The following is a 12,327-nucleotide window of genomic DNA, read 5'->3' on the forward strand; positions in this document are numbered from 1 at the left end:
AAGTAATGAATTAGGCAGTCTTTAACCTAGAATGTATTCGTTTTCAGTACAAGAGCAATGTGTTACTCGGATTATACTTTTGCTTTTGTTGTCCTTTTAAGTTCAGTTTTAGAGAAACCCAGCACAGATTATGATTCCTTCTCTATTTAACGAGAAAAAGCTAATGGGTCTGTATTAAGCATATACAAGAGGAATGAAACAAGGCCTTTGGGAAGATCTGTAAAATCTTCCCCTCTCCAAGGGGAGAAGCAGCTTCAAGGACAGAGGGGAACAATGGTGTCAACCCTGTCTCAAAATTTAAAAAACAAATGAATGTGGACTGGGGACACAGGTCAGGGTAGGGTACTTGCCTAGCATGCACGAGGCCCTGGGTTCCATCAATACCGCATACACATGAAAACAACAAAACACTGGGTCCACGACTCCTTGGTTATGTGACCTCAAGCAAGACACCACCTCCCTGAGCCTTAAGTTTCCTCATCTGCAAGGTAACAGCAGCACCCACTTCATAGCAAATTCATGCATATAAAGTGCTTATCCCAGGGCTTGCTATTAGTAGGCACTCAATAAGTAGGAGGCTGAGCCAGGCATTGTGATGCAGACCTGTTATCCCAGGACTCTGGGAGACTAAGACAGAAGGAATGCAATTCAGGTTCAAGCCCAGTCCACTCTTAGAATTACCTGTCCTGGAACTTTTACATGCTGCAATTCATGGCCCTCTTCTTGGCAGCTTAACCCTCTTAGCAAAGCTCTGTCCCAAAATAAAAATTTTTAGAAGGGCTGGGGATGTAGCTCTGTGTAAAGGCCATGGATTCAATCCCCAGGACCATAATAATAATAATAAGAAGAAGAAGAAGAAGAAGAAGATGATGATGGGGGGTGATGACGTAGGAGGTTGTAGACCATGTATTGAGGACCAGGTGTGTTGGTTGTGGTTGAATGCTGGGCTGGATTCTCTAGGAAAGAGACCAGACCATGATCTCTGTCTTTCTCACCCACTCTTAGAACTACCTGTCTCGAAACTTTTACACACTGCGATTCCTGGCCCTCTTCTTGGCGTTTGCTATCAACTTCATCTTGCTGTTTTATAAGGTGCTCATCACGTGGGGCTGGAGGGATCAACCCATATCCAGGCTGTGGGGCGAGTCTCAGATCCCAAGCTGCTGCAGCTCAGGGGCAAGATGTTGGGCTCAGCTTCTTAGGAGGCTTTGGGCTGGATATCTGGGTTGGGGGTATTCACGTCCATCTGGGACAGATGGTTGAGTCTGCAGGAACTAGAGCAGAAGCTGGAGCTGTGCTTTTGCCCACCTCTGCCACCTGCCAGCCCTGTGCCCAGGTGCAGCCTCTTAACCCCCAGGACACCACACTGTTTTGCCTCAGCAAAAGAGGCCCGTGGGGAGGAGGAAGTGGACCACTCACAGGATGGAGGGAAAGGACTGAGAACTCGGCATCAGAAGGACAAAGGGACGCTCAGGATTCTAGATAATAGGACCAGCAGCAGGCTAGACAGAGATCTTGACTTCTGTGGGATCAGGTCCTGGCTCCATCATTCATCAATAGGAAAGGCACTTAACCTCCCTGTGCTTCAGTTTCCTCACCTACATAATGGGGTAGTAACCATGTCTACCTCTTAGAGCCATGAGGATTAAAAAAAGGGTTAACACTACAAAGCACTTGGAACTTTAGACATTTAAGAAGTGCTTGCTGTATAGCCAGGTAGGGTGATGCATATCTGTAATCCCAGCACTCTAGGAGACTGAGGCAAGGGAATCATATGTTAGAGCCCACACAGGGCAATTTAGCAACTTAGTGAGATCCTAATTTAAAAAAAAAGGAGGGGGCTGGGGATTTAGCTCAGTGGCATAAGCGCCTGCCTTGCAAGCCTGTGGTTGTGAGTTCAATCCCTGGTACCGGTAAAAATACAAAAAATAAATAAATAAATAAAGGGGGAAGGGCTGGGGATGTAGCTCAATGTGAAGGCCCTAGGTTCAATCCCCAATACTACCGAAAAACTAAGTTCATACTGTATAAATTGAACTGTAGTCAATGAATGAATAGTTTTATTGTTATTAGTGCTCATTGTCTTTAGGGCCCTACTATTAAGACAGTCTATTCTGTTTTCAGTCCTCCTTCTTTGTTCAGTGGGCAGATTCCCAGAACAGAGTCTGATTGGCTAACTAGGGTCCTGGGTCTGGTGCTAGTCTTGATTGACAGCCTTCTCCAGCCTATGTATCTGAGAAAGGCTGTATCCAGGCTCAAGAATCGAGGTTTTGGGGGCCGGGGATTTAGCTCAGCGGCATAAGTGCCTGCCTGGCAAGGTTGTGAGTTCAGTCCCTGGTACGGCAGAGAGCCAGGCGTGGTGGCTCATGCCTGTAATCCCAGCACTCGAGAGGCTGAGGTGGGAGGATCATTGTGAGTTCGAGACCAGCCTGGGCTACAAAGTGAGCTCAAGGCCAGCCTGAACTGCATAGCGAGACGCCCTCTCAAAGAAGACAAAAAAAAAAAAAAAAGAATGCAGGTTGCTAATTATGCAAATAGATCCTAGGTAGGGAGACCAGGTGCCAGGACACCAGGATCCCTGCCCTGATTCATCTCTGCCCTACTTCAGGTCTCAGACTCTCCACCAGGGGAAGATGATATGGAGGGCTCAGCAGCTGGGGACATGTCAGGTGCAGGATCTGGTGGCGGCTCAGGTTGGGGCTCAGGTGCTGGTGAGGAGGCAGAGGGCGATGAGGATGAGAACATGGTGTACTACTTCCTGGAGGAGAGCACGGGCTATATGGAACCTGCTCTGCGGTGCCTGAGCCTGCTGCACACGCTGGTGGCCTTTCTCTGCATCATCGGATACAATTGCCTCAAGGTGGGTCATGGCCGTGTGCCAGGGCAGAGACTCAGAGGGCAGGAAGCTGGGCACTGGCTGAGGGGACCTGAGGCAGGGGCTTGCAGTACATAAGGACTGGGAGTTTCAGCAAGAAAATATTCCAGGTTAGCTTAGTGGCATAAGCATCTGCCTAGCAAGTGTGAGGTTGTGAGTTGGATCCCTGGTTGGATCCCCACACACAAAAAAAAATTGGGGACTGATGCAGAAGTGATCTGAGGGGCCAAGTCTAGGTCTTTCTGTGCCACGCACATGTGACTGTTAACTTTTAGATTGGGAGGCAAATCTGTCATTGGGAATATTATTTTCTATATGTTAGTCGTTTGGTGAATTAAGATCTCTCAGGTGTGCTGTGATCTCCTAACCTGGATGCTAACAGCGATGTGGGTTCTGATATCAGACAGGCCCAAGGTTTATGATACCCCATAGACCTGGCATGACAGTGTTAGCTTAGGTTCCATGATTCTGGCAGTTTGGGGAAATAAATTTTGTCAATTTACTGTACAATGAGCAGAATTCTTCTGACTTTGAGCTTGGCACACGCTGTGCCCACTGCCTGCAGTGCTTTGCTGCATTTCCATTGTCTTCTGCCTGCTTTTGTTTTAGCCTTCTTCGGGGTTTCATGTGGGACCTCCATGCCTTGGGAAGTGCCAGCCTGTCCCGGGCCTGTACTGTGTACCACAGCTGTTTTTCTCCCATCTTGGTCTGACCCTCTGCCAGTGACTACCCTTGACTCCCTGCCTGTGTCCCTATTTTGTTCTGACCCCCGAGGAAGCTCCTCTAACATAAGGTTTCACACAGGCTCCAAGAAATCTTGTGGCTTCTGCAGAGGTGGTGGCCTCACCGAGGTGCCTGACATTCACCCTTTGCCCCCTCCTCAATCCAGGTGCCCCTGGTGATCTTTAAGCGGGAGAAGGAGCTGGCCCGAAAGCTGGAGTTTGATGGCCTGTATATCACTGAGCAGCCTGAGGACGATGACGTGAAGGGGCAGTGGGACCGCCTGGTGCTCAACACGCCGTAAGGACCCAGCTGCACCTCAGCGGTGTGGAGGGGGTGGGCTGGGTTTCCAAACCAGTCTAGGTCTGGATCCCAGAGCACAACAGCAGGGTTCCAGCCCCCAGCGGCCCTGACTTATTGTCTCCAAGCTTGGTCATCCTTTCCACAAAGCAGACCCCTTTCCTGAGCATTAGTGTTCTGCTAAGGATGCTAGGTTCAGAGGGAGGTTCCCAGGCCCCACCCTAGAGGTTCTGAGCCTGTGAGGCTGGGGTGGGGCCTGGGAACCTGTGTTTAAAGCCTTTGGGGATGATTTCTACCTAGGAGCCAGGAGCAACAAACAAGACTATGTTAGGTTTTTAAAGGAAAAATGTGCAGGAGGACCCCACCCTGCATTCCCAGCCCTCTCCATTCCCCACCAGGATGGAGGCCCAGTTCATGTGTTTGTACAGAGGCACTGTACCATGTGGGGCATCTTATTATGAGGTCTTGCCCAGTAAAAGGTTTCACGCAGCAAGGAAGAGAAATAAGCACATCCTACAGTCTCACTGTAGTGGTCAAAGCTACCTTTAACCTACCCACTTCCAAGAACGTATGCTTAGCAGAGAAACAGGGAGAGCGAACTGCTTAAAACAGTGTCTGGGGGCCGGGGATATAGCTCAGTGGCACAGCGCCTGCCTGGCAAGATTGTGAGTTTGATTCCCAGTATCAAAATAAATAAATAGATAAATAGTGTCTAGAGCAGAGAATGCAGCTCAGTGGTAGAGCACCTGCCTGGCATGTGCAAGGCATCTCCATACTGCAAAAATATTAATGAATGAGTTAAAACAGTTTCTGTCTGAGATCTGTACTCTGAAATACCATTTCCCATGAAAAGGAACAAAGCTACACATGGTGGTACATGCCTATCATGCCAGCACTCTGGGAGATTGAGATAGGAAGATCATCCCAAAATAAAAAAAGGGCTGAGGGTGTAGCTCAGTCTAAAAGTCTGGGTTCAATTCTCAGAAACCCCCCCCCCCCCGCGCCAAAAAAAAAAAGAGGGGAAGCAGGCTCCCTGGAGAAATAAATGTTTTCAGGCCTGGGGCAGGAAACTACAGGATGAGCCAGGTGAGCCAGAAAGTAGACTTGCTCCATGAAAAGTGACATGCTGAAGGGAACAAGGAGCCTGCTAGGAGGGGCTCCCTGGGACCAATCAATGACAGTCCAGGCACCAGGCGGGGTAGGAAGTACAGGGAACTGAAACATTTCCAAGCCTTCTCAATCCACGGCTTCCTAATAAATCTCCTCCATTCCTTGCTACCTTGCCAAGATGTTAAGCCACCAACTTGTTAGTGGGAAAACTGGTAAGTCCAAGGCCAGAATCATCAAATCAAATCAAGTAAACAGCTGGGGATGCAGCTTAGTGCTGGAGTGCTTGAGTCCTGGGTTCAATTTCCAGCACTTTAAGAAGGCAGGCAGGCAGGCAGGCTAGCTGGCCTGCTGGCCATGTGAGAAACAGCATGGAGCTGGCCTGGGTCAGGCTGCTGCACGGGTTCCCCCTGCTATCTGCGCACAAAGCTTCCCAGTTAAGGACAGTTCTGGTGCCTTATTTCACTGCTGGCTCTGACTGCAAGATCCCTGCCTCACCAAACACAGCAAGGTCCTTACAGTGCAGGGACCCTGATATTGAACCAAATAAATCTGTACCCAACACCGGTAGCCCTGTCCTTTCAGGGGGCTGAGGCAGGAGGCCCATGAGTTCTGGTCAGCCTGGATGGCATATTGAGATAGTGCCTTAAAGGGGTAAGGGGCAAACAGACAGACAGGGACAGACAGAAAGCAAGAAAGGAAGGGGGAAGAAAGGGAAAAGAAAAGAAGAAAGCACTGACATTTCCAGCTGCCTTGGCCTGGATGTACCTCTCTTCCTTCCCGCCCTAACATCTCACAGGGGCTTCTCTTGGCAGGTCCTTCCCCAGCAACTACTGGGACAAGTTTGTCAAGCGGAAGGTAAGGCAGGGTGGGGAGAGGGTGGAAATAACTGGACTGGGTCCCCTGCTGCCAGGTCCCCTGATGCCAATGGGCCATCCCAGCCTGGCCAAGCCCTTGCTTTGTGTGTGACCTTGGGCAAGAGGGTTGCTAGTTTCCCCATGAGTACATGGGCATAATCACCTTCCCTCTGTAGAGAGATGACACATGTAATAGAGCAGAATGCCTGGCCCAGGACAAACAGTCCATTAAGAGTGGTTGTAGCCTGGGGGTCAGGGGCAGGGAAGTACATGCCTGTAATCCCAGGGTTCTGGGAGGCTGAGATAGGAGGATTACATGTTCGAGCTCTGCCTGGACAATTCAGTGACTTAGAGAGATCATGTCTCAAAAAATAAAAAGGGCTAATAAATAAATAGTGGTTGTAGGGGCTGGGGATTTAGCTCAGCGGCATAAGCGCCTGCCTTGCAAGCAGGCGGTCGTGAGTTTGATCCCTGGTACCGATAAAAATGAAAAAGACAAAAAAAAAAAAAATAAATAAATGGTAAAAAAATAAAAAATAAAATAAAATAATAAAATAAATAAATAATAGTGGTTGTGAGAGAATATGTGAGGACATTATTTTAGGCACATATTTAAGGATTGCTTGCTTTTCTACTCCTAGCTTTTCAACCATTCTGTCCCTCAGTTTCCCTCATTTTCAAAGTAGGGTAATAATAGGGCCAACCCCACAGGGTTGCTGGAAGAATTATTTGACCTCATATGTAAACAGAACTGGGACACATGGAAGAGAACATTAGCTACCTGTTGTTTGGAGCCATCACTTAATAGATAAAGTAAACTTACTTATTCAATTATTGAGTATTTCCTGTGTGCCAGGAAGCATTTCAGGAGTCTGGGATCCAGCAGTAAACAAAACAGTGATTCTGCCGCTCAGATTGGAAAGACACAGAATGAATACATTTATAGCATGCAGGCAGTCATAAGGTCTGTGGGGGAAAAATTAAGCAATGAGGGGGGCAGGGACACATGGGAATGTTCTGGAAAGGTTGCTATTCCTGTAGAAGGGTCATAGGAGATGAGGGAGTGAGCCAGGTGGAAATCCAGGAAAAGAGTGAGCTGAGGGGTTACAAAGGCCCTGAGGCAGCGATGTGCCTGATGTGTTTGAGGAACCTCAAGGAGGCAGATGAGGCTAGAACAGAGTGAGTGGGAGTGAAGAGGAGGAGATGAGTTTATAGATGACAGGGGGCCCTACTCTACAGGCTGCCTTGTCTGCCTACCTAAAATAATAAATTAGCCCAATTAATGTGGCTACTGAATCAGCTAGGTTGTTATCATTTTTGGAGCCTCCCTGAGAATCTGAAGAAAGATCCACCCTTTTTCCCCAGAAAAATGCATTCCAACTTCTAACACATAGTGTCCCCAGAACCCCCATATAGGCCATAACATCCCTCAACCCCAGCCATATGTGCCTGGCCTGACACTCTCCTGGGTGGGCAGGTCTTAGACAAACATGGGGACATCTACGGGCGGGAGCGGATTGCTGAGCTGCTGGGCATGGATCTGGCCACACTGGAGATCACGGCACACAATGAGCGCAAGCCTGACCCTCCACCAGGGCTGCTGACCTGGTGAGCTGGGGACAACCCTCGGCCTGGAGCAGGCAGGGGAGGTGGCCAGGGCATGGCCCTCAGGCATTTCACCATCTCCCCCTCTCCCGTACAGGCTCATGTCCATTGATGTCAAGTACCAGATCTGGAAGTTCGGGGTCATCTTCACGGACAACGTGAGGAGGGGCCCATAGGTGGGGAGGGCTCAGTAGGGTGCAGCCTTAGGAGTTGGGGCCCTATTCCCAGGGTATGTCCCTGTGTATCCCTGACCCTGGGCCCTGTGTGCCCACAGTCTTTCCTGTACCTGGGCTGGTACATGGTGATGTCTCTCCTGGGACACTACAACAACTTCTTCTTCGCTGCTCACCTCCTGGACATCGCCATGGGAGTCAAGACGCTTCGCACCATCCTCTCATCTGTCACCCACAATGGGAAGCAGGTGTGGAGGGGACCTGGCAGGGGGGCTGTGGTAATCAGGCAGCAAGCATCTGGGATGAACTGGGGTGGGGCCAGGGCACTGAGCCAGAGTGCAGTGGGCAGTGAGGACAGGGCAAGGGCCCTGTGGCTAAATGGGGTAAGGCCCAGGCAGGGAGCTGGGCTTGGTCTTGCACACCTGTAATCGCAGCATTCAAGAAGCCTGAGACATTGGAGTTTTAGCTCAGCGGCACAAAGGCTTGCTGGCAAGTATGAGGTCATAAGTTAGATCCCCAATACCAAAAAAAAAAAAGAAGCCCGAGGCAGGAAAGTGGCAAGTTCAAGCCCAGCCTGGCAGCTTAGTAATTTAGCCAGACCCTGTCTCAAAATGAAAAATTTAAAAAGGGATGGTAATATCGCTCAATGGGAGGGCCCCACCTTCAATCTCCAGTGTCACCAAACCAAACCAAACCAAACCAGAGCTGACGCACCCTTGCCTGCTCACAGCTGGTGATGACCGTGGGCCTCCTGGCTGTGGTGGTCTACCTGTACACTGTGGTGGCCTTCAACTTCTTCCGCAAGTTCTACAACAAGAGCGAGGATGAGGACGAGCCTGACATGAAGTGTGACGACATGATGACGGTGAGCCCCTCTCCTAGAGCTGACTGGGCTGTCTTTCCTCTCTGTGAAGGGAGTTCATAGTAGCAGCTCCTGGCCAGGTGGACATGGTGGCATTTAGCTCTAATTCCAGTAACTCTGAGAGGCTGAGATAATTACAAATTCAAGTCCAGCTAGGAAGCTTAGCTAGACCTTGTCTCAAAAAAAAACAAAAAGCAAGCAAGCAAAAGAAAAGAAGGAAAAATCTGGACATGTAGCTTAGTGTTAAAGCCCTGGGTTTAATCCCCAGTAACCCCAGAATCAAATAAAACAGAAAAAATATACCTATTTCATTGGCTCAGTGAGCTGAACCATCTACACTACACTAAACAGTTCCAGGCACATAATAAGTGCTCTCTAAATGTTAGCTATTGTTCCAGTACTGTTTGAGCTGCTTAAACTAAAAATTCTTGGGCTGAGGATGTAGTTCAGCTAGCATTCATGAAGCCCAGAGCTCAACCCCCAGCACCACAAAAATAAATAAATACTGCTGTCTTCACAGGGTTTTTGTAGGACTAAAATGTTCTTCCTGGCTGCTGATGGCTTAGAATGGGAGTTGGGGTGTAGCTCAGTTGTAAAGCATGTAGTTACCATGCACAAAGCCCTGGGTTTGATCCCCACTACCACCATCAAAAAAAAAAAAAAAAAAAAAGTCTTAGAACAGTGCCTGATGGGTATTAAAACTTATTTAAATGTCAATTACATTACCTATAATTTAAAAAGTTTCAGAGGTCCAGGTGTGGTGACACATACCTGTAATCCCAGAGTTCTGGAAGGCTGAACAAGAAGATTGGAGGTTCAAGCCCACCTGGACAATTTAGCAAGACCTTGTCTCAAAATAAAAATAAAAATAAAGGGTTAGTGATGTAGCTCAGTGAAAGATCCCTGGGTTCAACCCTCAGTACCAAAATAGACAAACACAAAAGCCTAGCATGCAGTTCTTGTATATATTTCCTCCTCACCTAACAATGGTGACCCTAACTCTAACAACTTTGTCTTCCTAGAGGCAGAGGCTACAGATGAAGAAGTCATTTCAGGGAGTGAATGTCAGAAAGGGACCTGTAACCTAGCTCCATGGGTCCCTGCCTCAGAAGAGTCCAGCCCCTCAGCCTGACATTTGAGGCCTGCCAGGGCTGGTCCCGCCGCCCACGGCCTTGTTCCACCATTGGTCCCTGGCCTTAGCTCATCCCCAAGACAACTGGGTTTGCTTCTTTACTGGGGACACAGAGCAAGAATGAAGTCTTTCCCAGGTGCCGGGTGGCCCAAGCCCTGCCTTCTCCTCTGCTCAGAACCTTCTTGTGCCTCTCTCACACCCAGCGGATAGCACTGAATCACCTGCCATGGTTTACAAAACCAGGATGGAGCTGATGCTATTTGAGTTTAACCTTTCTAAGTCTAACCACAATCCCTCTTGCTTTTTGCTCTCTGGCTGCTTGGTCCTCTTTCAGTTCCTCTGAGACCATGTGTTTCCTTCTGATTCTGGCCTTTGCACCTGACTTCTCTCTGCCCCAGTCTGGGGCGTGACATGCACACACTCCCTTCACCAGACACCTTCTCTTCCAACTTAACTGCTGCCTCCTACAGGAAGTGCTCTCTGACCATGTCTGGGCTGGGCCTTGCAGAACCCATAGAACCAGATCCTGCTTCATCTCAGGCAGTTCTCACAGAAGCTCCATTTTTCAGCCTCACCAGACTTCTTTCAGTTCCTCACAGGAGCAGGGTGTTTTTTTTTTTTTTTTGGTGTGGTATTTAGTATCAAACCCATGACCTCATGCACGCTAAGCAAATGCTCTGCCACTGAGCTGCATCCCCAGTCTGCAAGATTTATTCTTTCCTCCCTAGTGGTAATGTAGCACATGTGGTTTTCTCTGCCTGGAACTCTTTCCCTCTACCCATTCACCTAACACCCCCTTTAAGTTCCAGCTCACACACACAGCCTCTTCCAGGAAGCCTCACTGATCACATATCACTGGGGCTGGCTCAGATGCCTCACTGGGCTTTCAAAGCTTCCTGTGCTGATCCCACCAGGCCTCCCCATTCCACTTCTGAGCTCTTATTGCCAATGCTGTACCTGTGATCCCTGACAGACAGCGGGGGTGATGGCTGTTCCCTCACAGCTGTGTCTCCAGCCTCACCTGATGCAGGGCTATCAGTAGGGGGATGATGGACTAAGTGGTCAATCTGTTCCTTCTCCCCAGTGTTACCTGTTTCACATGTACGTGGGAGTCCGAGCTGGTGGAGGCATCGGGGATGAGATTGAGGACCCAGCGGGCGATGAATATGAGCTCTACCGAGTGGTCTTTGACATCACCTTCTTCTTCTTTGTCATTGTCATCCTGCTGGCTATCATCCAGGGTCAGCACTGGTGGTGTGGGTGCGGGTGCACTCAGTGCCCAGAGGCAGGAGTTAGCTTCACAGCTAAGAGAGGGCTGGATTCCTGTCCCAGCTCGGCCTCCCCTTACCATGAGACCTCAGCCGAGTGGCCTCTCTGGGCCTCAGCTTTGTCCTCTGCAAAAATGGAGGTGTTTTAGTACTAACCTCATGGGGTTATCATGTGGATTACAACTCATACCTTTGAGTGTCTCGTAATAAGTGCCCAATAAACCCTTAGTTTCATCCTTCTTAGGAAGCAGGGTGAAATTGGGGAGATAAGGGATGGAAAGCCAGGCCCGGAGCTGGGTAACCAGAAGAAAGAGTCTGAAGTGGGTCCAAGTCACATGCTAATCTGCCTCCTGCTACTCCAGGTCTGATTATCGATGCTTTTGGTGAGCTCCGAGACCAACAAGAGCAAGTGAAGGAGGATATGGAGGTGTGTCATGTATGGGAGTGACCCAGAGGGATGCTGGGGCCTGGGGGTGCCAAACAAGCCTGACTGATGTTTTTCACTACCCACAGACCAAGTGTTTCATCTGCGGAATAGGCAGCGACTATTTTGATTCGACACCACATGGGTTTGAAACCCACACACTAGAGGAGCACAATTTGGCCAATTATATGTGAGCACGGTGGGGGGGAGGGGAACTAGCCAATCAGGAAGTTGGGGCGTGACCTTTAGGGGCGGGGCTACTGAGTCTTGGCTACTTAGTGGACCATGTGGTGTACCTGTGGGTGGGTTCCAGATGGCCAATCAGAAGGTAAGGGTCAGGGCTGGAGGTGTGGCTCAGATAAAGAGATGACTCTGGGTTCCATCCCCCATACTAACGCAAACAAATGAAAACAGAAAATAAGGATGGTTCTTCCCTGCCTCTCTCAGGTTCTTCCTAATGTATTTGATAAACAAAGATGAAACAGAACACACGGGTCAGGTAAGAGGGTGTTAATAAAGGACTTGGACAGGGTCATGAAAGTTTGATATAAGGCTACTCAGCAGATGACAGAAGACAGCTGGAGTCAATATCAAGCATTTGAAGATGTGACCGATGGATTCTTCTTATACCCAATGTAGGAGTCGTATGTCTGGAAGATGTACCAAGAGAGATGTTGGGATTTCTTCCCGGCTGGCGACTGTTTCCGAAAGCAGTATGAGGACCAGCTAAGCTGAGACACCCCCAGCTGGCCCTCCACTCCCACCTCAAGTGCCTTATTACCATTGCAAGCCTCTGAGCTCCCAAGCCCCTCCCCGCCAAGGCAGCTGGGAGAGAGGCAACCTCCTACCAGAGAAATAAAGTCTGTGCTGCACCACCTGCCATCACTGCTGAAATTTTGGGAGAGTGGGCATTCAGAAATTTTGCCTTCCCTCAAGAAAGACAAGATGGGGGGCTGGGGATTTAGCTCAGCGGCATAAGTGCCTGCCTTGCAAGCAGGCAGTTG

The 12,327-nt window shown here is 49.3% G+C and overlaps 1 protein-coding gene across 7 annotated transcripts in view; it reads left to right on the top strand.

The window, feature by feature from the left end:
* Positions 1-12,198, top strand: part of Ryr1 (ryanodine receptor 1) — a 118,308-nt gene extending 106,110 nt beyond the window's left edge. For all 7 annotated transcript variants that reach the window (XM_063252698.1, XM_063252700.1, XM_063252699.1 and 4 more), the window contains 13 exons: positions 1,006-1,092; positions 2,609-2,860; positions 3,765-3,895; positions 5,818-5,860; positions 7,337-7,467; positions 7,562-7,622; positions 7,739-7,885; positions 8,368-8,502; positions 10,716-10,872; positions 11,262-11,326; positions 11,413-11,513; positions 11,771-11,822; positions 11,963-12,198. In XM_063252698.1, coding sequence (XP_063108768.1) covers positions 1,006-1,092; positions 2,609-2,860; positions 3,765-3,895; positions 5,818-5,860; positions 7,337-7,467; positions 7,562-7,622; positions 7,739-7,885; positions 8,368-8,502; positions 10,716-10,872; positions 11,262-11,326; positions 11,413-11,513; positions 11,771-11,822; positions 11,963-12,058 — 1,458 coding nt within the window. In that variant the 3' untranslated portion in view covers positions 12,059-12,198. The remainder of the gene's footprint in view (positions 1-1,005; positions 1,093-2,608; positions 2,861-3,764; positions 3,896-5,817; positions 5,861-7,336; positions 7,468-7,561; positions 7,623-7,738; positions 7,886-8,367; positions 8,503-10,715; positions 10,873-11,261; positions 11,327-11,412; positions 11,514-11,770; positions 11,823-11,962) is intronic.
* Positions 12,199-12,327: the final 129 nt, after the last annotated feature.

This window comes from Cavia porcellus, unplaced genomic scaffold (assembly GCF_034190915.1).
Source record: "Cavia porcellus strain 051 isolate PalLab524CR breed Dunkin Hartley unplaced genomic scaffold, mCavPor4.1 scaffold_7, whole genome shotgun sequence".
In the NCBI taxonomy this organism is placed as follows: domain Eukaryota; kingdom Metazoa; phylum Chordata; class Mammalia; order Rodentia; family Caviidae; genus Cavia; species Cavia porcellus.